General features: G+C 52.0%; 1 protein-coding gene across 1 annotated transcript in view; it reads right to left on the bottom strand.

The window, feature by feature from the left end:
* Positions 1-9,156: 9,156 nt before the first annotated feature.
* The window catches only part of LOC145339252 (secretory carrier-associated membrane protein 3-like), a 31,925-nt gene continuing 16,154 nt past the window's right edge, over positions 9,157-24,927 (bottom strand). The window contains exons 3-9 of the mRNA XM_080183661.1: positions 19,675-19,797; positions 17,971-18,088; positions 16,932-17,060; positions 16,627-16,786; positions 14,356-14,457; positions 11,302-11,419; positions 9,157-9,624 (exon numbers count right to left, since the gene is read on the bottom strand). Of these exons, the coding sequence (XP_080039787.1) occupies positions 9,490-9,624; positions 11,302-11,419; positions 14,356-14,457; positions 16,627-16,786; positions 16,932-17,060; positions 17,971-18,088; positions 19,675-19,797 (885 nt within the window). The 3' untranslated portion in view covers positions 9,157-9,489. The remainder of the gene's footprint in view (positions 9,625-11,301; positions 11,420-14,355; positions 14,458-16,626; positions 16,787-16,931; positions 17,061-17,970; positions 18,089-19,674; positions 19,798-24,927) is intronic.

Below are 24,927 nucleotides of genomic sequence, written 5' to 3'. Positions count from 1 at the left end.
CTGCAATTGTATAGGACATTGATGAGGCCACACCTGGAGTATTGTGTGCAGTTTTGGATGTCCTTGCTATAGAGAGAGTACAGCGAAGGTTTACCAGGCTGATTCCTGGGATGGCAGGTCTGTCATATGAGGAGAGACTAAGTCTTCAAGCTAAAGGGATATGGGGGAAGGGGGGAATCAGGATATTGAATTTGATAATAAGCCATGATCATAATGAACAATGGAGCAGGCTTGAAAGAATGAATGGCCTCCTCCTGCTTCTAGTTTCTATATCACATGGAGTGAATCAAATTGGCTGGAGACTGGCATCTGTGATGCTGGGGACCTCTGGAGGAACCGAGATGGCTCACCCACTCAGCACTTCTGGCTGAAGATTGCTGCGAATGCTTCAGCCTTATCTTTTGCACTGATGTGCTGGGCTCCTCCATCATTGAGGATGGGGATATTTGTGGAGCTTCCTCTCCCAGTGAACTGTTTAATTATCCACCACCATTCACTGCTGGATGGGACAGGAGAGCTTGGATCTGATCCGTAGGTTGTGTGATTGCGTAGCTTTGCTTATTATTTGCTGACTGGCATGTGAGTATTCGTGTGGTTGACATCACCCAGTTGATGCCTCATTTTTAGGTATGCCTGGTGCTGCTCCTGGCATTGCCTCCTGTATTTAACTAGCATTGATCCCCTGGTTTGCTGGTAATGGTTAAGTGGGGATATGCCGGGCTATGAGGTGACAGATTGTGGTGAGTACAGTTCTTCTGCTGCTGGTAGCTCACAGTGCCTCATGGATGCCCAGTCCAGATCTATTTAGCATGATGGAAGTACCACACATGATGGAGGGTATCCTCAAGATGGGACTTTGTTTCCACAAGTGCTGTGCAGTGGTCAATCCTACCAATACTGCCATGAACAGCAAATCTGCGGCAGGCAGATTGGTGAGGATGAGGTCAAGCATGCTTTTACATAAGAACATAAGAACATAAGAAATAGGAGCAGGAGTAGGCCATCTAGCCCTTCGAGCCTGCCCCGCCATTCAATAAGATCATGGCTGATCTGTCGTGGCTCAGTTCCACTTTCCCGCCCTCTCCCCATAACCCTTAATCCCCTCTCTTATCAAGAACCCATCAACCCGCTTTTTAAAAATATTTAGCGAGGCAGCCTCCACCACTTCAACGGGCAGAGAATTCCAGAGATTCACCACCCTTTGAGTGAAGAAGTTCCTCCTCAACTCCGTTCTAAACCGCCTCCCCTTTATCTTGAGGCTGTGCCCCCTAGTCCTACTGTCTTTTTTGAGCGGGAAGAGTCTCTCCACCTCTATCCTATCCATCCCATTCATCATCTTATACGTCTCAATGAGATCTCCCCTCATTCTTCTAAACTCTAACGAGTACAAGCCTAGTTTATTCAGCCTCTCCTCATAGCTCAACCCCCTCAACTCCGGTATCAGCCTAGTAAACCTCCTCTGCACTCCCTCCAGGGCCAAAATATCCTTGCGCAGGTGCGGCGCCCAAAACTGCACACAGTACTCCAGCTGCGGCCTCACCAATGCCCTATACAGCTGCAGCAAGACCTCCCTACTTTTATATTCAATCCCCCTCGCTATGAAGGCCAGCATCCCATTCGCCTTCCTGACCACCTGCTGCACCTGCAAGCTGGGTTTTTGCGACTCATGCACAAGGACCCCGAGGTCCCTCTGCACCGTCGCCTGCTGCAGTTTTTCGCCACGTAAGTAATAGTCCTTCCTACCATTCTTCCTACCAAAGTGGACCACCTCACACTTGCCAACATTAAATTCCATTTGCCATTTCCTGGCCCATTCGCCCAGCCTATCTAGATCCTTCTGCAGACTCTCCACACCCTCCTGTTTCCCTCTTGTTGGTTCCATTCCATTACCAGCTGCACAGTCTTGGTCTCGCAGCGATGCCCTTTAGGACCTGGCCAGCTTGGTCTGTGGCAGTACTACCGAGACATTCTTAGTGATGGACACTGAAGTCCCCCCCAACCCAGAGTACTCCTGCACCCTTACCACTCTCAGTGCTTCCTCCAAGTGGTTACCATGGAGGAGTACTGTCAAGGGGGAGTGGGGATTGGGGAAGGGGAACGGTAGATGGTAATCAGCTGGAGTTCCTTTATCCATGTTTGATCTGGTACCATGAGACTTCATACGATCCAGAGTCAATGGTGAGTACTCCTAGGGCAACATCCTATGCCACCAGTGTTGAGAGGGTTGCCTTTTGAGACTGAGTAGACTGGGACTACACTCATTGGAAGTCAGAAGAATGAGGGGAGATCTTATAGAAACATATAAGATTATGAAGGGAACTGATAAGATAGAAGCAGGGAAGTTGTTTCCACTGGCGGGTGAGACTCGAACTAGGGGGCATGGCCTCAAAATAAGGGGGGCAGATTTAGGACTGAGTTGAGGTGGAACTTCTTCACACAAAGGGTTGTGAATCTGTGGAATTCCCTGTCCAGTTGAGGCTCCCTCATTGAATGTTTTTAAGGCAAGGATAGATAGATTTTTGAACAGTAAAGAAATTAAGGGTTATGGTGAGCAGGCTGGTAAGTGGAGCTGAGTCCCCAGTAAGATCAGCCATGATCTTATTAATAATGGAGCAGGCTCGAGGGGCCAGATGGCCTACTCCTGCTCCTAGTTATGCTCACCTCTACTGGTGGGACAGGACATACCCAGGAACGGTGATGGTGGTATGGGACATTATCTGTAAAATGATTCCATGAGAATGACTATGTCAGGCTGTTGCTTGACGAATCTGTGATGTAGCTCTCCCAGTTTTAGCACAAGCCCCCAGCCGTTAGCAAGGAGGACGTTGCAGGGTCTACAGGGCTGGGTTTGCAGTTGTCTTTTCCATTGCCTAGATCAATGGTGAGTGGCTCATCCACTTCCATTCCTCTTCCTTTCCTTTGTAGTGGTTGAATGCAATTGAGTGTCTTGGTCAAAGGGACCACGTTGCTGTGACGCTGGAGGCACAGAGGCCAGGTCGGGTAAGGACAGATTTCCTTCCCTAAAGCACATTAATGAACCAGATGGAGTTTTCCCAACAATGGTTTCATGGTCAGCAATAGACTTTTTAATTCTAGATGATTTATTTAGTTTAAATTCCAGCATCTGCCATGGCAGGATTCGAATCCAGGTCCCTAGAACATTATCCTGGGTTTCTAGATTTCTAGTCCAGTGACAATCCCACTGCCTCGTATCATTCACTCCATGTCCCTAGAGGAGAAATGAGCAATCATGGAATCTGTAGTGCAGAAGATGGCCACTGGCCCATTAAGTCAGTACTGACTTGAAGATGTGTGGGTTAGGTTGATTGAACATGTTAAATTAAACCTTAGTGTCCTGGGATGTGATAGGTTAAAGGGATTAAAAGGGATGAAGCAGGGATAGGGCCTGGGTGGGATTGTGATAGTGCAAATGGCCTCCTTCTGCACTGTAGGAATTCTATGACCACAATCCCACAGAGACCCTATCCCCATAATCCATGCACTTACACTTGCTAGTCCCCCTGACACTAAGGGGCAATTTAGCATGGCCAATCCACCTAACCTGCATATCTTTGGACATCAATGAACAATTTAGCATGGCCAATCCACCTAACCTGCATATCTTTGGACATCAATGAACAATTTAGCATGGCCAATCCACCTAACCTGCATATCTTTGGACATCAATGAACAATTTAGCATGGCCAATCCACCTAACCTGCATATCTTTGGACATCAATGAACAATTTAGCATGGCCAATCCACCTAACCTGCATATCTTTGGACATCAATGAACAATTTAGCATGGCCAATCCACCTAACCTGCATATCTTTGGACATCAAGGGGCAATTTAGCATGGCCAATCCACCCTAACCTGCATATCTTTGGACATCAAGGGGCAATTTAGCATGGCCAATCCACCCTAACCTGCATATCTTTGAAGTGTGGGAGGAAACCCGCAGAGACGCGGCAAGAACATGCAGAATCTGCACAGTCACCCGAGGCTGGAATCGAAGCCTGATCCCTGACACTGTGAGGCAGCAGTGCTAACCCACTGTGTCACCGTGCCCCCGGGAATTGAACCTGGGTCCCTGGCGCTGTGAGGCAGCAGTGCTAACCCACTGTGTCACCGTGCTGTTGGGAATCGAACCCAGGTCCCTGGCGCTGTGAGACAGCAGTGCTAACCCACTGTGTCACCGTGCTGTTGGGAATCGAACCCAGGTTCCTGGCGCTGTGAGGCAGCAGCGCTAACCCACTGTGTCACCGTGCTGCTGGGAATTGAACCCGGGTCCCTGGCGCTGTGAGACAGCAGTGCTAACCCACTGTGTCACTGTGCTGTTGGGAATCGAACCCGGGTCCCTGGCGCTGTGAGACAGCAGTGCTAACCCACTGTGTCACCGTGCTGTTGGGAATCAAACCCAGGTTCCTGGCGCTGTGAGGCAGCAGCGCTAACCCACTGTGTCACCGTGCTGCTGGGAATTGAACCCGGGTCCCTGGCGCTGTGAGACAGCAGTGCTAACCCACTGTGTCACTGTGCTGTTGGGAATCGAACCCGGGTCCCTGGCGCTGTGAGACAGCAGTGCTAACCCACTGTGTCACAATGCTGCTGGGAATCGAACCCGGGTCCCTGGCGCTGTGAGACAGCAGTGCTAACCCACTGTGTCACTGTGCTGTTGGGAATTGAACCCGGGTCCCTGGCGCTGTGAGACAGCAGTGCTAACCCACTGTGTCACTGTGCTGTTGGGAATTGAACCCGGGTCCCTGGCGCTGTGAGACAGCAGTGCTAACCCACTGTGTCACCGTGCTGCTGGGAATCGAACCCGGGTCCCTGGCGCTGTGAGACAGCAGTGCTAACCCACTGTGTCACCGTGCTGTTGGGAATCGAACCCGGGTCCCTGGCGCTGTGAGACAGCAGTGCTAACCCACTGTGTCACTGTGCTGTTGGGAATCGAACCCGGGTCCCTGGCGCTGTGAGACAGCAGTGCTAACCCACTGTGTCACTGTGCTGTTGGGAATCGAACCCGGGTCCCTGGCGCTGTGAGACAGCAGTGCTAACCCACTGTGTCACCGTGCTGCTGGGAATCGAACCCGGGTCCCTGGCGCTGTGAGACAGCAGTGCTAACCCACTGTGTCACCGTGCTGTTGGGAATCGAACCCGGGTCCCTGGCGCTGTGAGACAGCAGTGCTAACCCACTGTGTCACCGTGCTGTTGGGAATCGACAACCCAGGTCCCTGGCGCTGTGAGACAGCAGTGCTAACCCACTGTGTCACCGTGCTGCTGGGAATCGAACCCGGGTCCCTGGCGCTGTGAGGCAGCAGTGCTAACCCACTGTGTCACCGTGCTGCTGGGAATCGAACCCGGGTCCCTGGCGCTGTGAGACAGCAGCGCTAACCCACTGTGTCACCGTGCTGTTGGGAATCGAACCCGGGTCCCTGGCGCTGTGAGACAGCAGTGCTAACCCACTGTGTCACCGTGCTGCTGGGAATCGAGCCCGGGTCCCTGGCGCTGTGAGGCAGCAGTGCTAACCACTGCTTATTTTGAGGCCATGCCCTCGTGCCTTGTCAAACGTCTGTTGTGGGTTGTTCAAAGATCCATGGAATTTGTTTTGGTCGCACCTGTCACCTATTGTGTAGTGTGGTTTGTCTGACCACATTTTACCCATCAATGCACACGTACCTCATGCTCAAGCATTCAGGGCAACGAGAAGATAGACATTGCAAGATGTTTAATCTTTCTCAACCTGTATTGTAAACTTATTTCTGTTTGCTTAAAACCCATGGAATGTTATGGCAGTTTACTCGCTTGGTGAGCGATGAGGGGAATTTTTCCACAGTAACTTTATTGCATGTTAATGTAAGTCTTATTTGTGACTAATAAATAAACTTTATCTACTTCAAACAAAACATTATTGGTTCTGAATCAGATCTCCACCCACCCTCCCTGGAAACATCCCAGGGTCTGGCCAAGGATGGTAACACTTCTTAATTTTTATTCCTTCCTGGGTGTCGCTGGCTGGGCCAGCATTTATTGCCCATCCCTAGTTGCCCCTTGGAGGGGCAGTTAAGAGTCAACCACATTTCTGTGGCTCTGGAGTCACATGTAGGCCAGACCAGGGAAAGGACGGCAGATTTCCTTCCCTAAAGGGAACCAGATGGGTTTTTCCGACAACGGATCATTAGTAGATTAATTCCAGATACTTTTTATTGAATTCAAATTCCACCATCTGCTGTGGCGGGATTCGAACCCGGGTCCCCCAGAACATTAGCTGAGTTTCTGGATTAATAATCTGGTGATAATACCACTAGGTCATCACTTCCCCTCCAATTCGCTCACAGTGGCAGAGTGGTTAGCACTGCTGCTTCACAGTGCCAGGAACCCAGGTTCGATTCCTGGCTCGGGTCACTGTCTGTGTGGAGTTTGCACATTCTCCCCGTGTCTGCATGGGTTTCCTCCAGGTGCTCCAGTTTCCTCCCACAGGGCAAAGATGTGCTGGTTAGGTGGGTAAATGGCTAGGAGAATAAATATGTGGAGTTACAGGGATAGCACCGAAGTGGGATTGTTGTCAGCGCAGGCATGATAGGCCAAATGGCCTCCTTCTGCACTGCATGATTCTCACCACTGAGGTTACGGGGACCAGAGGTTCTTGGCTTTAATCCAGTGGCAGGTGGGCTGCGTGGGCAGTGGGAATGACAGCGTGTGAATTACCTGGCAAGGCTGGCTGGTGGCACCAGGATTCGGGTGCAGCGGTATCACGGTGGGTAAGTTAACCGACTAATAAAGCAGAGGTCACGAGTTCAAACCCTACACCGGGCGTATGGGAATTTGATATCAGCTTTTAAAGATCTGAAAACAGAAATCTGGGATCAGTAAGAGGGAAGCTGGCCTGCTCAGGCTCACAAACAAACAACTTTGTGTTTACGTCAGACAGTAACATAATAACAGCCCACATTGATTCACAGGAGTAGAGTCAGATCAACAACACAGAAGATAGGAGGCGGCCATTCGGCCCTTTGAGCCTGCTCTACCATCCATCACCATCATGGCTGATCATCCAACTCAATAGCCTAATCCTGCTTTCTCCCCATAACCTTTGATCTCATTCACCCCCAGTGCGATATCCAGCCACCTCTTGAATATATTCAATGTTTTGGCATCAACTACTTCCTGTGGGTAATGAATTCCACAGGTTCATTGAGTCTCCTCACCTCTGTCCTACATGGTCTATCCTGAATTCTTAGATTGTGACCCCCTGATTCTGGACTCCTCCCACCAACTATAGAATGCCTACAGTGCAGAAGGGGGCCATTTGGCCCATCAAGTATACACTGACCACAATCCCACCCAGGCCCTATCCTAGTAACCTCATGCATTTACCCTAGCTAGTTCCCCTGACACTAAGGGACAATTTAGCATGGCCAATCCACCTAACCTGCACATCTTTGGACTGTGGGAGGAAACCCACGCAGTCACGGGGAGAATGCGCAGACTTTACAGAGGCAGTGACCCAAGCTGGGAAACGAACTCGGGTCCCTGGTGCTGTGAGGCAGCAGTGCTAACCACTGTGCTGCCCCAAATTGGAAATATCCTTCCTGCATCTACCCTGTCTAGTCCCAGTAGAATTTTACAAGTCTCTGTGAGATTTCCCTCTCATTTGTCTGAACTCCAGTGAAAACAATCCTAACCTGGTCAATCTCTCCTCATACATCAGTCCCACCATCCCTGGAATCAGCCTGGTAAACCTTCACTGCACTCCCTCGAGAGCAAGAACATCCTTCCTCAGAAAAGGGGACCAAAACTGCACACAATACAATACACACTGAGATACATGAGAAGATACTAGAACAAGTGGCCAAAAATAAAAAAACTACTCATAGAAGTTGATTTCAAGAGAATTCACTGAAGGTGCTGGCAAGAAACGGATATAAAAATGACCTTGGATCTGATAATGAGGCAATAACAGAGCGTAGAGACAGCATCCTTACACCATAACAAGGCTGCTGGATTTCTCTCTGCAGCCTGTTTCAAGGACACACAGGAGACAGAGGGATCCAATAGCACACGTCAAAGGAAATGGACACAGCAGCAGGGTCAGCTATTAGGAGGCAGAGAAAATTTGGCTGGGTTACTGACTACAGGATTTTCACCCCTTCCCTTGCTCCCGTCCTTCACTCAATATCAGCAAACAGGCAGAGAAGGGAATCTCACGCCCAGATTCCCATCACAGCTAACCTCTTCTGGTGAAGTGTCCCAGGAACTGGGAAATCTGCTACTGGGAGAGTCCCAGGAACTGGGAAACTGCTACTGGGAGAGAACAGAGATGGCATTTGTCTGCCCACTTTACTGCAGTCTGAGCCCTTTCTCACTGCACTGTAACCTCTGTCCAATTGTCTTCCATTCAGGGCTGTGGCCTCCTCTCTCTACAGCACGACCACCCCTTAATCCAGGTCTCCATCTACCCAGCCGGAAGGCAATAACACCGATTTAAGGGGTTCAGTGAAAGGCAGGGAAGAGCTGGATCAGGGACCCCTCCCATCACCACCCCTCCCCCCGACAGTATGTCAATAACTAACAGAAATTCCTGGTGGGCATCTTCATCTCACAGGCTCAGGTTTACAGCATGGAAACAGGCCCTACGGCCCAACTTGTCCAAGCCGCCCCTTTTTTTTAAAACCCCCAAGCTAATCCTAATTGCCCACATTTGGCCCATATCCCTCTAGATCCATCTTACCCATGTAACTGTCTAAATGCTTTTAAAAGACAAAATTGTACCCACCTCTGCTACTACCTCTGGCAGCTCGTTCCAGACACTCACCACCCTCTCTGTGGAAAAATTGCCCCTCTGGACCCTTTTGTATCTCTCTCCTCTCACCTTAAACCTATGCCCTCTAGTTTTAGACTCCCCTACCTTTGGGAAAAGATATTGACTACCTAGCTGATCTGTGCCCCTCATTATTTTATAGACCTCTATAAGATCACCCCTCAGCCTCCTACACTCCAGAGGAAAAAGTCCCAGTCTATCCAGCCTCTCCTTATAACTCAAACCATCAAGTCCCGGTAGCATCCCAGAAAGTCTCAGTCACCTGATTTAGTTGACAGATCAACTTTGCTGCCTGGGTGAATATTAAATAAGCAAAATGAAACCAAGCGCATAAGATGTGTTTAAACCGTAGTAGGCTCCAGAGCAACAAACATACAGAAGTTGCTTCCATTTATTAACCGGGAACACAAAGTCTGCAGAATTCAGAGCAGAAAAAAGAATTAATATCCAATAAAAACCCGTGATGCAGCAGTCAATCATTTGGCACGACCTTTAACCCTCAACGGCAGGCAGAGTTTCCCAATTGGCTAAGCAGCAGGAAGGCGCCGTGATTGGCTGATGAGACTGGATGAGAGTTGGGTGTTTGTTTTTCTCTCTCTATGGAGGGAGGGAGGGGTGAGTGAGGGGGCGGTGAGGGTGAGGATGTGCGTGCGTGGCTGCCTCACGCTCTCAGTTGCGTTGGAAGGTGTTCTGTGCCGCTGCCCCCGCTGCGTTCCGCATGGCCTGGTTTGACATGACTCCGGCTGCCAGTTCCTCCTGCGCCTTCTGGAAGCTGGCACCAGTTCTCCGGTACAGCGAGTGAACCTGCAGCCAGGGAAGGAAAGCCATTACTGGGAGGCACACCCTTCTTCCCAAGGCCCACATACCCAAACAACCCGAGGAGAAGTTTGGCTTATTAGTGTCACAAGTCGGCTTACATTAACACTGCAATAAAGTTACTGTGAAATTCCCCTGGTTCGCCACACTCCTGTTTGGGTACACTGAGGGAGAATTCAGCATGGCCAACCCACCCTAACCAGCACGTCTTTTGGACTGTGGGAGGGAACCGGAGCACCCAGAGGAAACCCATGCAGACACGGGGAGAATGTGCAGACTCCACACAGACAGTGACCTTGGTGCTGTGAAGCAGAAGTGCTAACCATTGTGCCACCGTGTCTAAATTCTCAGCAAGCACACACTTGTCTTTATTTTATCTGATGATAGGATGGTGTGGTTGGAGCCTGTCTGCAGTAACTGCGATCAGATCTGAGCACTGGCTTTGGACTGGGTACAGGGCTGACTCATCAGAATAATACCAGGTTCAAAGGGTTTTACTGTGAGGATAGGCTACACAGAGGAGGCCAGGATTCTCCTGTGTACAGATCCATGGACACTCTGATTGGGGCAGAACCTTAACGTCCCAACCAGGCCAGAGTGACAAGAGGCAGTTCCACACACAAACTGGGGTGCAAATTTAGAACTCTTTCCCATGGAAAAACTATTCAGAATTAACTGGAAATATGAAATTGATCAGCTTGTTTCGGGGTACAAAGTGTTACAGAGCAAGATACGGACCTCAGCTGATCTCTGAATGGCCTCCTCCTGTCCCTGTGTAACAGGCTCAAGGGGCTGAATGGCCTCCTCCTGTTCCTGTGTAACAGGCTCAAGGGGCTGAATGGCCTCCTCCTGTTCCTGTGTAACAGGCTCAAGGGGCTGAATGGCCTCCTGCTGTCCCTGTGTAACAGGCTCAAGGGGCTGAATGGCCTCCTCCTGTTCCTGTGTAACAGGCTCAAGGGGCTGAATGGCCTCCTCCTGTTCCTGTGTAACAGGCTCAAGGGGCTGAATGGCCTCCTGCTGTCCCTGTGTAACAGGCTCAAGGGGCTGAATGGCCTCCTCCAGTCCCTCTGTAACAGGCTCAAGGGGCTGAATGGCCTCCTCCTGTCCCTGTGTAACAGGCTCAAGGGGCTGAATGGCCTCCTCCTGTCCCTCTGTAACAGGCTCAAGGGGCTGAATGGCCTCCTCCTGTCCCTGTGTAACAGGCTCAAGGGGCTGAATGGCCTCCTCCTGTCCCTGTGTAACAGGCTCAAGGGGCTGAATGGCCTCCTCCTGTCCCTGTGTAACAGGCTCAAGGGGCTGAATGGCCTCCTCCTGTCCCTGTGTAACAGGCTCAAGGGGCTGAATGGCCTCCTCCTGTCCCTGTGTAACAGGCTCAAGGGGCTGAATGGCCTCCTCCTGTTCCTGTGTAACAGGCTCAAGGGGCTGAATGGCCTCCTCCTGTTCCTGTGTAACAGGCTCAAGGGGCTGAATGGCCTCCTCCTGTCCCTGTGTAACAGGCTCAAGGGGCTGAATGGCCTCCTCCTGTCCCTCACTGCCCCACTGGTGTCACCAACAGGCCCCGAGGGGCACTGCATCTATAATAACCACGATGGTATGAGAGGGGTTGAGGAGTGGGAGAGCAGGTTGGGGGGTGGGGGATCTCTCCTCCAAGCTATCATAACTCACCCGCTTCAGCATCACCACCCCCAGCACCGCGGAGCCCGTGAATAAAACTGAGACCATCAGCATGACGACAGCCACCCCCACATTAGTCTTCAACGCAGACAGTGAGGAAATCCAGCCACTGTGAGGAAAAGGAGAAGTGAGAGAGACAGAGGCAGAGAGTCACAGACAGCAGCGACCCCTCACACTCTCTACACCCAGGTTACATAGAAACGTAGAAGATTGGAGGAGGCCATTCGGCGCCTCGAGCCTGCTCCGCCATTCATTACGATCACGGCTGATCATCCAACTCAATAGCCTAATCCTGCTTTCTCCCCATAACCTTTAATCCCATTCACCCCCAGTGCGATATCCAGCTGCCTCTTGAATACATTCAATGTTTTGGCATCAACTACTTCCTGTGGTAATGAATTCCACAGGCTCACCACTCTCTGGGTGAAGAAATGTCTCCTCACCTCCGTCCTAAATGGTCTACCCTGAATCCTCAGACTGTAACCCCCTGTTCTGGACTCCCCCCACCATCGGAAACATCCTCCCTGCATCTACCCTGTCCAGTCCTGATAGAATTTTATAAATCTCTATGAGATTTCCCCCCTGCCTTATTCGTCTGAACTCCAGTGAAAACAATCCAACATTAGTTAATGTCTCCTCAAGTATCGAGGTTACTAGGCATGGTTAGTAAGTTTGCAGATGACACCAAGATTGGTGGTACTGCGGACAGTGAAGAAGGTTAACTCGAAGTGCAATGGGATCTTGATCCATTGGGGAAGTGGGCTGACAAGCGACAGATGGAATTTAATTTTGGGAAACGCGAGGTGATGCATTTGGTAGATTGAACCAGGGCAGGACTTACTCAGTTATGTTCTTATGAGTGTCTGGAACAAGCTGCTAGTGGTAGTACTAGAGGCAGTACTACAGGCAGGTACAATTTTGTCTTTTAAAAAGCATTTAGACAGTTATATGGGCAAGATGTATGAAGAGGGACATGGGCTAGCTTAGGGGTTAAAATGGGGGCAACATGGACAAATTGGGCCAAAGGGCCTGTTTCCATGCTGTAAACCTCCATGACGCTAGTGTTACTTCCAGTAGAGTCGCCCCATGGTCCCCAATGGAGCAGAGTTATTGTGACTGTCACCATTACTGACCATCAGCCTGCTATCAACTGAGAACATTCCATGCACTCTAACCCACAGTGTGGAACAAATTCACTGCAATTTGCATCCTGTGCCCAACAAGCTGAGACATTGACCTCAACTCAAAACAAAAAAAAATCAGCCTCAGATGGTTAAAAAGCAGCTAACTGAAGCATTAACTCTTATCCCCTGGGTTAGAGAGAGAGGAAATCAGCCAGGGTTCCTGCTCCTGATCACTGTCCAGTGATCCCTGGGTTCGAGAGAGAGGGGAAATCAGCCAGGGTTCCTGCTCCTGATCACTGTCCAGTGATCCCTGGGTTAGAGAGAGAGGGGAAATCAGCCAGGGTTCCTGCTCCTGATCACTGTCCAGTGATCCCTGGGTTCGAGAGAGAGAGAGAGAGGGAAATCAGCCTGGGTTCCTGCTCCTGATCACTGTCCAGTGATCCCTGGGTTAGAGAGAGAGGAAATCAGCCAGGGTTCCTGCTCCTGATCACTGTCCAGTGATCCCTGGGTTAGAGAGAGAGGAAATCAGCCAGGGTTCCTGCTCCTGATCACTGTCCAGTGATCCCTGGGTTAGAGAGAGAGGGGAAATCAGCCAGGGTTCCTGCTCCTGATCACTGTCCAGTGATCCCTGGGTTAGAGAGAGAGGGAGGGGAAATCAGCCAGGGTTCCTGCTCCTTATCACTGTTCAGTGATCCCTGAGTTAGAGAGAGAGAGGGGAAATCAGCCAGGGTTCCTGCTCCTGATCACTGTCCAGTGATTCCTGGGTTAGAGAGAGAGAGGGGAAATCAGCCAGGGTTCCCGCTCCTGATCACTGTTCAGTGATCCCTGAGTTAGAGAGAGAGAGGAAATCAGCCAGGGTTCCTGCTCCTGATCACTGTCCAGTGATCCCTGGGTTAGAGAGAGAGAGGGGAATCAGCCAGGGTTCCTGCTCCTGATCACTGTCCAGAGACCCCTGGGTTAGAGAGAGAGAGAGAGGGGAAATCAGCCAGGGTTCCTGCTCCTGATCACTGTCCAGTGACCCCTGGGTTAGAGAGAGAGAGAGAGGGGAAATCAGCCAGGGTTCCTGCTCCTGATCACTGTCCAGTGATCCCTGGGATAGAGAGAGAGTGGGGAAATCAGCCAGGGTTCCTGCTCCTGATCACTGTCCAGTGATTCCTGGGTTAGAGAGAGAGAGGGGAAATCAGCCAGGGTTCCTGCTCCTGATCACTGTCCAGTGATCCCTGGGTTAGAGAGAGAGAGGGGAAATCAGCCAGGGTTCCTGCTCCTGATCACTGTCCAGTGATCCCTGGGTTAGAGAGAGAGGGGGGAAATCAGCCAGGGTTCCTGCTCCTGATCACTGTCCAGTGATCCCTGGGTTAGAGAGAGAGAGGGGAAATCAGCCAGGGTTCCTGCTCCTGATCACTGTCCAGTGATCCCTGGGTTAGAGAGAGAGAGGGGAAATCAGCCAGGGTTCCTGCTCCTGATCACTGTCCAGTGATCCCTGGGTTAGAGAGAGAGAGGGGAAATCAGCCAGGGTTCCTGCTCCTGATCACTGTCCAGTGATCCCTGGGTTAGAGAGAGAGAGGGGAAATCAGCCAGGGTTCCTGCTCCTGATCACTGTCCAGTGATCCCTGGGTTAGAGAGAGAGAGGGGAAATCAGCCAGGGTTCCTGCTCCTGATCACTGTCCAGTGATCCCTGGGTTAGAGAGAGAGAGGGGAAATCAGCCAGGGTTCCTGCTCCTGATCACTGTCCAGTGATCCCTGGGATAGAGAGAGGGGAAATCAGCCAGGCTTCCTGCTCCTGGTTATCAGTGACCCATCAGCCAGAACAGGGCTGCCCTCAGTCTTTAGTGGATGGATGGTGACTGAAGTTGAGCCTGGACCACAGAGAGATCCTTTTGCTACGTGCGTTGAAAGCAGAGGAGGTTTCGCGAATACTCACCAGAATCCCCAGCCTGGAATGCCCACTGTTTCCAAGACAAACACAATATCTTGGACAAAGAAAATGAAGAAGAACGAGAAGAAATTGAACGAACTATCCGCTCTGAACAGAAGGAAAGGAGAAAGAGAAATTAAAATCAACAAAATACAACGCCACAGCCTCGTCCGCAATGACTCCCCGGGAGTGGGTCAGTATTTACAGGGGGAGACCTGGGAGTGGGTCAGTATTTACAGGGGGAGACCCGGCAGTGGGTCACTATTTACAAGTGGGGGTCCCAGGGAGTGGGTCACTATTTACAAGTGGGGGTCCCAGGGAGTGGGTCACTATTTACAAGTGGGGGTCCCAGGGAGTGGGTCAGTGTTTACAGGGGGAGACCCGGGAGTGGGTCCCCAGGAGTTGGTCAGTATTTACAGCAGACTCCCTGGGAGTGGGTCAGTATTTACAGGGCGGTCCCTGGGAGTGGGTCACTATTTACAGGGCGGTCCCCGGGAGTGGGTCACTATTTACAGGGCGGTCCCCGGGAGTGGGTCACTATTTACAGGGGGGGGTCCCCGGGAGTGGGTCACTATTTACAGGGCGGTCCCCGGGAGTGGGTCACTATTTACAGGGGGGTCCCCGGGAGTGGGTCACTATTTACAGGGGGGTCCCCGGGAGTGGGTCACTATTTACAGGGGGGTCCCCGGGAGTGGGTCACTATTTACAGGGGGGTCCCCGGGAGTGGGTCACTATTTACAGGGGGGTCCCCGGGAGTGGGTCACTATTTACAGGGGGGTCCCCGGGAGTGGGTCACTATTTACAGGGGGGTCCCCGGGAGTGGGTCACTATTTACAGGGGGGTCCCCGGGAGTGGGTCACTATTTACAGGGGGGTCCCCGGGAGTGGGTCACTATTTACAGGGGGGGGAGTCCCCGGGAGTGGGTCACTATTTACAGGGGGGTCCCCGGGAGTGGGTCACTATTTACAGTGGGGGGCGGTTCCCGGGAGTGGGTCAGTATTTACAGGGGGGGAGTCCCCGGGAGTGGGTCAGTATTTACAGGGGGGGCGGTTCCCGGGAGTGGGTCAGTATTTACAGGGGGGTCCCTGGGAGTGGGTCAGTATTTACAGTGGGGGAGGTCCCCGGGAGTGGGTCAGTATTTACAGGGGGGCGGTTCCCGGGAGTGGGTCAGTATTTACAGTGGGGGGGGTGTCCCGGGAGTGGGTCAGTATTTACAGCAGACTCCCTGGGAGTGGGTCAGTATTTACAGGGGGGCGGTTCCCGGGAGCGGGTCAGTATTTACAGGGGGGCGGTTCCCGGGAGTGGGTCAGTATTTACAGTGGGGGAGGTCCCCGGGAGTGGGTCAGTATTTACAGGGGGGCGGTTCCCGGGAGCGGGTCAGTATTTACAGTGGGGGAGGTCCCCGGGAGTGGGTCAGTATTTACAGTGGGGGAGGTCCCCGGGAGTGGGTCAGTATTTACAGGGGGGTCCCCAGGGGTTGGTCAGTATTTACAGCAGACTCCCTGGGAGTGGGTCAGTATTTACAGTGGGGGAGGTCCCCGGGAGTGGGTCAGTATTTACAGTGGGGGAGGTCCCCGGGAGTGGGTCAGTATTTACAGTGGGGGAGGTCCCCGGGAGTGGGTCAGTATTTACAGGGGGGTCCCCAGGGGTTGGTCAGTATTTACAGCAGACTCCCTGGGAGTGGGTCAGTATTTACAGTGGGGGAGGTCCCCGGGAGTGGGTCAGTATTTACAGGGGGGAGGTCCCCGGGAGTGGGTCAGTATTTACAGTGGGGGAGGTCCCCGGGAGTGGGTCAGTATTTACAGTGGGGGAGGTCCCCGGGAGTGGGTCAGTATTTACAGGGGGGTCCCCAGGGGTTGGTCAGTATTTACAGCAGACTCCCTGGGAGTGGGTCAGTATTTACAGGGGGGTCCCCGGGAGTGGGTCAGTATTTACAGGGGGGAGGTCCCCGGGAGTGGGTCAGTATTTACAGTGGGGGCGGTCCCCGGGAGTGGGTCAGTATTTACAGTGGGGGAGGTCCCCGGGAGTGGGTCAGTATTTACAGGGGGGTCCCCAGGGGTTGGTCAGTATTTACAGCAGACTCCCTGGGAGTGGGTCAGTATTTACAGGGGGGGTCCCCGGGAGTGAGTCAGTATTCACAGAGGGGTGGTTCCCGGGAGTGGGTCACTGTGGAATGGGAATGGGTCAGTGTTTACAGGGAAGGGGGTCCCCATCCCAGTACTGGTGATCTGTGGAAAGACTGGAGTGATGGGGGATGATGTAGAGGGTGGTACTTACCTGAATGCCTTGTATAGCGGCCTGTACCAACAGACAAAGGAGCAGGGGGTGAACATCAGTAACCACAGAATAGAAAGGCCAAAGTGCGTTCCAGCATCAACATTAACTGTAAACCAGGCCAGGCTTCCCAGGAGGTTGAGGAACAAAACAACAGAGCTCACTGTAGGACAGGAAAAGAGTAGTTAAACATTGCCGGGAGAGGCAGGCCTAGTCTCCTGTCCAGCATGGTTCAGAGGCACTGGCAGGGCTGGACACTGGGACCAGCACTCCCTGGGAGGGCGTGAAGCCTGCTCTGCGATACTCACTCATCCACAGGTAGTACATCACTGTTACCGTCCTCTGAAAGTCCTGGGGAATGTCTGACTTGATGTCGTGATAGAAGCAAGGTTTCACTGGGCAGAATGAGGGCAGTGGCGGCCAGTTATTGACAGTGACTGCAAACAAAACATCATTAACTTTAACCACAGCAACTGATAAACTAGTTCCAACAGTTCTACTGAAATCAGTGCTGATTACCGTTAACAGATTCACCCGTCAGCTAACCTATCTGGTTCCACACAGGACAGTTACAGCACGGGGTTAGATACAGAGTAAAGCTTCCCCTTCAGTGCAGCACCAACCCTCCGACAGTGCAGCACTCCCTCGGCACCGACCCTCCGACAGTGCAGCACTCCCTCGGCACCGACCCTCCCACTGTGCGGCGCTCCCTCGGCACCGACCCTCCCACAGTGCGGCGCTCCCTCGGCACCGACCCTCCCACAGTGCGGCGCTCCCTCGGCACCGACCCTCCCACAGTGCGGCGCTCCCTCGGCACCGACCCTCCCACAGTGCGGCGCTCCCTCGGCACCGACCCTCCCACAGTGCGGCGCTCCCTCGGCACCGACCCTCCCACAGTGCGGCGCTCCCTCGGCACTGACCCTCCCACAGTGCGGCGCTCCCTCGGCACCGACCCTCCCACAGTGCGGCGCTCCCTCGGCACCGACCCTCCCACAGTGCGGCGCTCCCTCGGCACCGACCCTCCCACAGTGCGGCGCTCCCTCGGCACCGACCCTCCCACAGTGCGGCGCTCCCTCGGCACTGACCCTCCCACAGTGCGGCGCTCCCTCGGCACTGACCCTCCCACAGTGCAGCGCTCCCTCGGCACTGACCCTCCCACAGTGCGGCGCTCCCTCGGCACTGACCCTCCCACAGTGAGGGTAATTCTGGGGGCAGTAGCACATTGTCGCTTGCATGTGCAGGCGGCTGTGGACACACATACCATAATTAGTGCCAATGTTTTGGGAAGGTTTGTGAGTTAAATTGCTTACTGATGCTTCACCATGGTAACAATGACAGGGCACTCACTGCTTGAGGAGACAGCAGCATTCTGTAACTCCCTCTCCTTCCGATCTAACTCAGCTGCTTTCTTTTCCAGCTCTTCCTGCTGCCTCAACAAGTCGGCTGTGAGAATTGTTGCTGGTTTCTGTAAAATTCAATTTAAGCCCTCAGCAGACACACTCATTTTGCCTTGTGACCTGGCTCAAAGCATTTTGGAAACAGCACTATACAAACTGGAGCTCAGTCAGACTGGAGGAAGACAGCTGGAGATCGGTATGAATCGGACCTCTTAAAAGATGATGTGGAGATGCCAGTGTTGGACTGGGGTGGGCACAGTAAGTCTGACAACACCAGGTGAAAGTCCAACAGGTTTATTTGGTAGCACGAGCTTTCAGAGTGCTGCTCCTTCATCAGCTGAGTGAGGAGTTGTGTTCACAAACAGGGCAGAGACAGACACAAACTCAATTTACAAAATAATGGTTGGAATGTGGGTCTTTACGGGTAATCCAGTCAAAGGTACAGACAGTGTGAGTGGAGAGAGGGTTAAGCACAGGTTAAAGAGATGGGTATTATCTCCAGACAGGACAGTTAGCGAGATTTTGTAAGCCCAGATAAGTCATGGGGGCCAAGGCAGCCTTCACAACAGTGCAGAATCACTGAGCAGAGACTGATAGCCAAGTTTTGCACACATGAGGATGGCCTCAACCAGGATCTTGGGTTCATGTCACACTATCTGTAACCCTCATGACTTGTCCCCCCCAGGATAGTGGGAGAGGCGCTTCCCAGGAACGGGGGCCAATGTGAGCGGGGAGAGGATTCCCCAGGTGGGGGAGGGGCTTCCTGGGGATTCCCCAGGCAGCGGGGTAAGGCGGTACAAAGAACAAAAACAGCCCGGGAAACAGGCCCTTCGGCCCAACGAGCCCGCGCCGCCATTTTAACATTACCAGTCCCCCCCCTCCACCCATGACCCTTATCTATGATTATGGCATTCCACACTGAGGGAAATTAATTTAGAGACAATTTATTACCTCCAATCAGCCTAATAGCACATCTTTGGGGTGTGGGAGGAAACCGGAGCACCCGGAGAAAACCCACGCAAGCACGGGGAGAATGCGCAAACTCCCACAGACACCGGCCCAAATCCATGTGTCTGCACAGCAAACAGTGATAGTCACTGAGCTGTCGTCTTGCCCAGTATCTGGTCCAGTTTAAGCGTACACTAACGACATGAAGCACTAGGCTACTCTCGAGCATCCAAGAGCAGCCCCAGTACGACCCATCGCGTGTATGCCCCTCGTTGGACAACAAGACGGACCGACTTAAAACCTGTGAATTAAAAGAGAAAAACGTTAGTATCATTCCTCATCCCTATACATTACCAGGGACATCCCAATGCTAATGAACCTTACTTAAAACAATCTGCTATATCCTCCCATCTCCAACCCACTCATGTGCCTGTCTAAGTTACTCTTAAACAAATCCAGCGTGCCTGCCTCCACCACCTTGCTTGGCAGAGCACTCCATACCCCCACTACCCTCTGTGTGAAAAACCTCTCTCTAATATCTGTGTTATACTGCTCCCCCCTCACCCTAAGCCCATGGCCCCTCGTACTGTGTGTCCCTAACATGGGAAATAGCTTACCACTGTTTGCTCTATCTATACCTTTCATAATCTTATATACCTCTATTAGATTCCCCCCTCAGTCGCCATCTACAGTGACAGGCACAGACCTGGGTTCCATATGTTCGCTGTTCATTTGGACTCCTTGGGTTTTGGCAGACGGAAGGCACAAGAGGTCGCTCCGGAGGCAGTGGAGTCGTCATGATGGGCGCAGTCTGGTATGGAGGTGGGGGCTAGAAAACAGAATGTAAAACACGTCAGTATGCACATAATCTCACCTACTACCCTTCGACATACACGTACAGGCGCCAGGGCCACACGCGGACGCACAGGCGCCAGGGCCACACGCACGCACGGACGCACAGGCGCCAGGGCCACACGCACACACGGACGCACAAGCGCCAGGGCCGCACACACGGACGCACAAGCGCCAGGGCCACACGCACACACGGACGCACAAGCGCCAGGGCCACACACACGGACGCACAAACGCCAGGGCCACACACACGGACGCACAAGCGCCAGGGCCACACACACGGACGCACAAGCGCCAGGGCCACACACACGGACGCACAAGCGCCAGGGCCACACACACGGACGCACAAGCGCCAGGGCCACACACACGGACGCACAAGCGCCAGGGCCACACACACGGACGCACAAGCGCCAGGGCCCCACACACGGACGCACAAGCGCCAGGGCCACACACACGGACGCACAAGCGCCAGGGCCACACACACGGACGCACAAGCGCCAGGGCCACACACACGGACGCACAAGCGCCAGGGCCACACACACGGACGCACAAGCGCCAGGGCCACACACACGGACGCACAAGCGCCAGGGCCACACACACGGACGCACAAGCGCCAGGGCCACACACACACAGACACACAGGCGTCAGGGACACAGACATACATGGACGCACAGGCGCCAGGGAGAGAGACGCACGGACGCACAGACGCACAGGTGCCAGGGACACACACACACAGATGCACAGGTGTAAGGGACACACACACACAGACGCACAGGTGTAAGGGACACACACACACAGACGCACAGGTGTAAGGGACACACACACACAGACGCACAGGTGCCAGGGACACACACACACAGACGCACAGGTGCCAGGGACACACACACACAGATGCACAGGTGTAAGGGACACACACACACACAGACGTACAGGTGTAAGGGACACACACACACAGACGCACAGGTGTAAGGGACACACACACACAGACGCACAGGTGTAAGGGACACACACAGACGCACACCCATATACGCAGGCATCAAGTGGACATAAATGCACACCGTCAGATGCACTACCCTCCCCCACATCCAGCTGTGAATGGTGGTGGTCAATTAAACAGCTCACTGGAGGAGGAGGCTCCACAAATATCCCTGTCCTCCATGATGGAGGAGCCCAGCACAGCAGTGCAAAGGATACAGCTGAAGCATTCGCAGCAATCTTCAGCCAGAAGTGCCAAGTGGATGATCCATCTCGGCCTCCTCCAGTGGTCCCCAGCATCGCAGATGCCAGTCTCCAGCCAATTCAATTCACTCCACGTGATATTGAGAAACTGCTGAAGAATACTGCAAAGGATATGGGTCCTGAGAATATTTCAGCCACTTGTCGTGGCCCTAGCCAAGATCTTCCAATACAGCTACATTAGCATTACTCACTAATGTGGAAAATTGCCCAGATATATCCCTTTCACAAGAAATGGGATAAATCCAACCCAGCCAATTACTGCCATCAGAATATTCTTGATCATCAGTAAAGTGATGGGTCATCGACAGTGCTTTGAGCAATGCCTGCTCAGCAATAACCTGCTCAGTGATGCCCAGTTTGGCTTCCGCCAGGGTCACTCAGCTCCTGACCTCATTACTTGGTTCACACATGGATAAAACAGCTGAATTCCAGAGGTGAGGTGAGAGTGACAGCCTCTGATATCAAGGCCCATTGGACCGATTGATTCCAGTTTCGCTCAGGCTCCTTCATTGGACACTAAGGGGCAATTTAGCAATGCCAAAGGTGTGTAGGTTAGGATAAATTGTTCATGCTAAATTGCCCCTTAGTGTCCAAAGATGTGTAGCTTAGGTGGATTGGCCATTCTAAATTGCCCTTGTCCCAACACGTGTCAGGTGGATTAGTCATGGGAAACGGCTGGGTTATGGGGATAGTGGGAGGGGGACAGGGCCTGTATAACATACTCTGTCAGAGAGTCGCTCCAAATTCAACAGGCTGAATGGCCTCTTCTGTATTGTAGGGATTCTATGAATCACGAACTTTCACTCCCTCCACCACCGATGCACAGTGGCAGCTGTGTGTGCCATCTACAAGATTTACTACAAAACTCACCATGGTTCCTTCGACAGCACCTCCCAAACCTGTGACTTCCACTACCTAGAATCACAGCATACGACAGTGCAGAACAGGCCCTTCGGCCCATCGAGTCTGCACTGACAAATGAAAGGCTCTGACCTGCCCACCTAATCCCACTTGCCAGCACTTGGCCCATAGCCCTGAATGTTATGGCATACCAACTGCTCATCCAGATACTTGTTAAAGGATGTGAGGCACCTCCCCCCTGCCCCCCACATCACCCTCCAAGGAAGCGCATTCCAGACCCTCACCACCCCACATCCCCCCTAAACCTCCTGCCCCTCACCTTGAACCTATGTCCCCCTCATGACTGATCCTTCAATTAATGGGAACAGCTGCTCTTTATCCACTCTGTGCATATCCCTCATAATCTTGTACACCTCAATCAGGTTACCCCTCAGTCTTCTCTGCTCCAGCAAAAACAACCCAAGCCTTTCCAACCTCTCACCATAACTGAAATGTTCCAGCCCAGGCAGCATCCTGGTGAATCTCCTCTGTACCCACTCCAGTGCAATCACATCCTTCCTATACTGTGACGACCAGAACTGCACACAGTACTCCAGCTGTGGCCTCACCAAACTTCAACACAACTCCAACATGACCCCTCTGCCCCAATTGATAAAGGCGAACATGCCAAAGGCCTTTTTCACCGTCCTATTAACCTGCCTTTCTGCTTTCAAAGAATGACAAGGGCAGCAAGGACTTGGGAAGTTCCTTTAGAATCCCTCACCATCCCGACTGGGAATGATATCGCCTTCACTGAAGCTGGGACAGAATCCTGGGAATCTCTTTGGGATATATCTATACCACAGAGACTGCAGTGGTTCCGGAAAGTGACTCACCAACACATTCTCAAGGACATTTCAGGATGGACAATAAACACTGAATTATCCCGTGAAACCCAGATCCCACAAAAGAATGAAGAAATTCACTGCCAGTGCATTGTTACAGAGATGTGCTGATGTCAAATATTACATTTCAAGTTGATCTGCTGGGCTTGCATATGGAACTGGTTAGAAAATAGGCAGTTTGATCAATCAATTCCAAACTAAAGGCAGATGTAAGATGGCTGCCAGAGGTCACCTGACAGGTCCTCAAATGCAAGCTGCTCAAATTTCTGGATGTTTCCAATGTGTTTCTCAACACAATAAAAACTTGTCTGTGCCAACTCAAGGTAGCTTGTGCAACCAAATCCTTTGCAATCAGCACGTTAACAGCTCTGTACATACAGCGAATTGTCAAATTGAGACTTAGAAATGTGAACAAACTGTTCCGATGGATTGAGTGTGAAAGGGGAGAGTCCTTACAGCTGCCTCCACCTGGTCAGAACAGATATTTGGGGGTGAGCAGGTTTGAACCCACAGACACGAAGAGGAAATAGAAATTAAATTAATCCATGGGGAGATATTTTAGAAGTGGAGACCAGTTTGCCTGTGTACAGTGTGATAGTATGTACATGTCCAAGTTTGATTTTCTTGAGCAGGGTGAAGTCATCGAGATTTACAGCATGGAAACAGGCCCATGCCGCCCTTTTTTTTAAACCCCTAAGCTAGTCCCAATTGCCTGTGTTTGGCCCATATCCCTCTATATCCATCTTACCCATGTAACTGTCTAAATGCTTTTTAAAAGACAAAATTGTACCCACCTCTACTACTACTTCTGGCAGCTCGTTCTAGACACTCACCACCCTCTGTGAAAAAATTGCCCCTCTGGACACTTTTGTATCTCTCCCCTCTCACCTTAAACCTATGCCCTCTAGTTTTAGTCTCCCCTACCTTTGGGAAAAGATATTGACTATCTAGCTGATCTATGCCCCTCGTTATTTTATAGACCTCTATAAGATCACCCCTCAGCCTCCTACGCTCCAGGCAATTTGAAACAGTGGAAGGGCCTTACTCCCTGCATAACCAAAGAGTGTTTAGATGTTTAGAGACAGCCACTGAAGCAAAAGAACAGGAAATCTGAAATTCAAATCCAGCCGCAAACGGGAGGCAGAGATAAGGATAGAAATGGAAACAGAGAATCTAACTGGATCAACAAAACAGTGGGAGGAGAAGAAGCAAGAGCTAGAATTTCAGAGAACAGAGACAGAGAAAAAACAGGGAGTGAGAAAGAGAAAGGGAGTGAAACTTACTCCACCCTGACAGGTTAGTAAGACAACCACCACTAACACACGTATAGGTGCGCAGACCCAGGTGCACATACTCACATACACTAACGGTCACTCAAAGGCACATTTGTACACAATGTACACACATACTTGCGCACTCAAATGCACACCCATGCACACTTGCGCAAATGCTTGCACATACACATGAACACAAGTACCTGGACACCCATGCACACGTGTACACACAAGCGCACACGCACATCACAGAATCCCTACAGTGCAGAAGGAAGGAGGCCATTTGGCCCGTTAAGTCTGCACCGACAATGATCTCACCCAGGCCCTATCCCCATAACCCCACATATTTACCCTGTTAATCCCTCTGATACTAAGTGCCAATTTAGCACAGCCAATTCACCTAACCTGCACATCTTTGGACTGTGGGAGGAAACCGGAGCACCCGGAGGAAACACACGCAGACACAGGGGAGAATGTACAGACTCCGCACAGACAGAGACCCAAGCCAGGAATTGAACCTGGGTCCTTGACACTGAGGCAGCAGTGCTAATCACTGTGGCCCCCCCCACACACTCACACACACACACACACACACACACACACGTGCAGAATCAAGCACAACCCATTCAGTACCTAATTCGGTCTATATATCTCTATCTTGCATCAGCCCCTCCACCCTGAACTCTGTTCCCAATACTGACTGCCTTAGAGGGTAGCGAGACACATGGGCCCAAACTTAACTGAAGGTCTGACCCTCTGACAGTGTGCACCTCCCCCTCAGTACTGATCCCCCAACAGAGCGCCACTCCCTCTGTAATGCACTGGGACTGTCAGCCTAGATTGTTATGT

Source organism: Carcharhinus amblyrhynchos, unplaced genomic scaffold (assembly GCF_965287045.1).
Source record: "Carcharhinus amblyrhynchos unplaced genomic scaffold, sCarAmb.v2.hapA chromosome_361, whole genome shotgun sequence".
Taxonomy (NCBI): domain Eukaryota; kingdom Metazoa; phylum Chordata; class Chondrichthyes; order Carcharhiniformes; family Carcharhinidae; genus Carcharhinus; species Carcharhinus amblyrhynchos.
The sequence above is the reverse complement of the archived record's forward strand: the minus strand, read 5'-3'. Positions and strand labels throughout refer to the sequence as shown.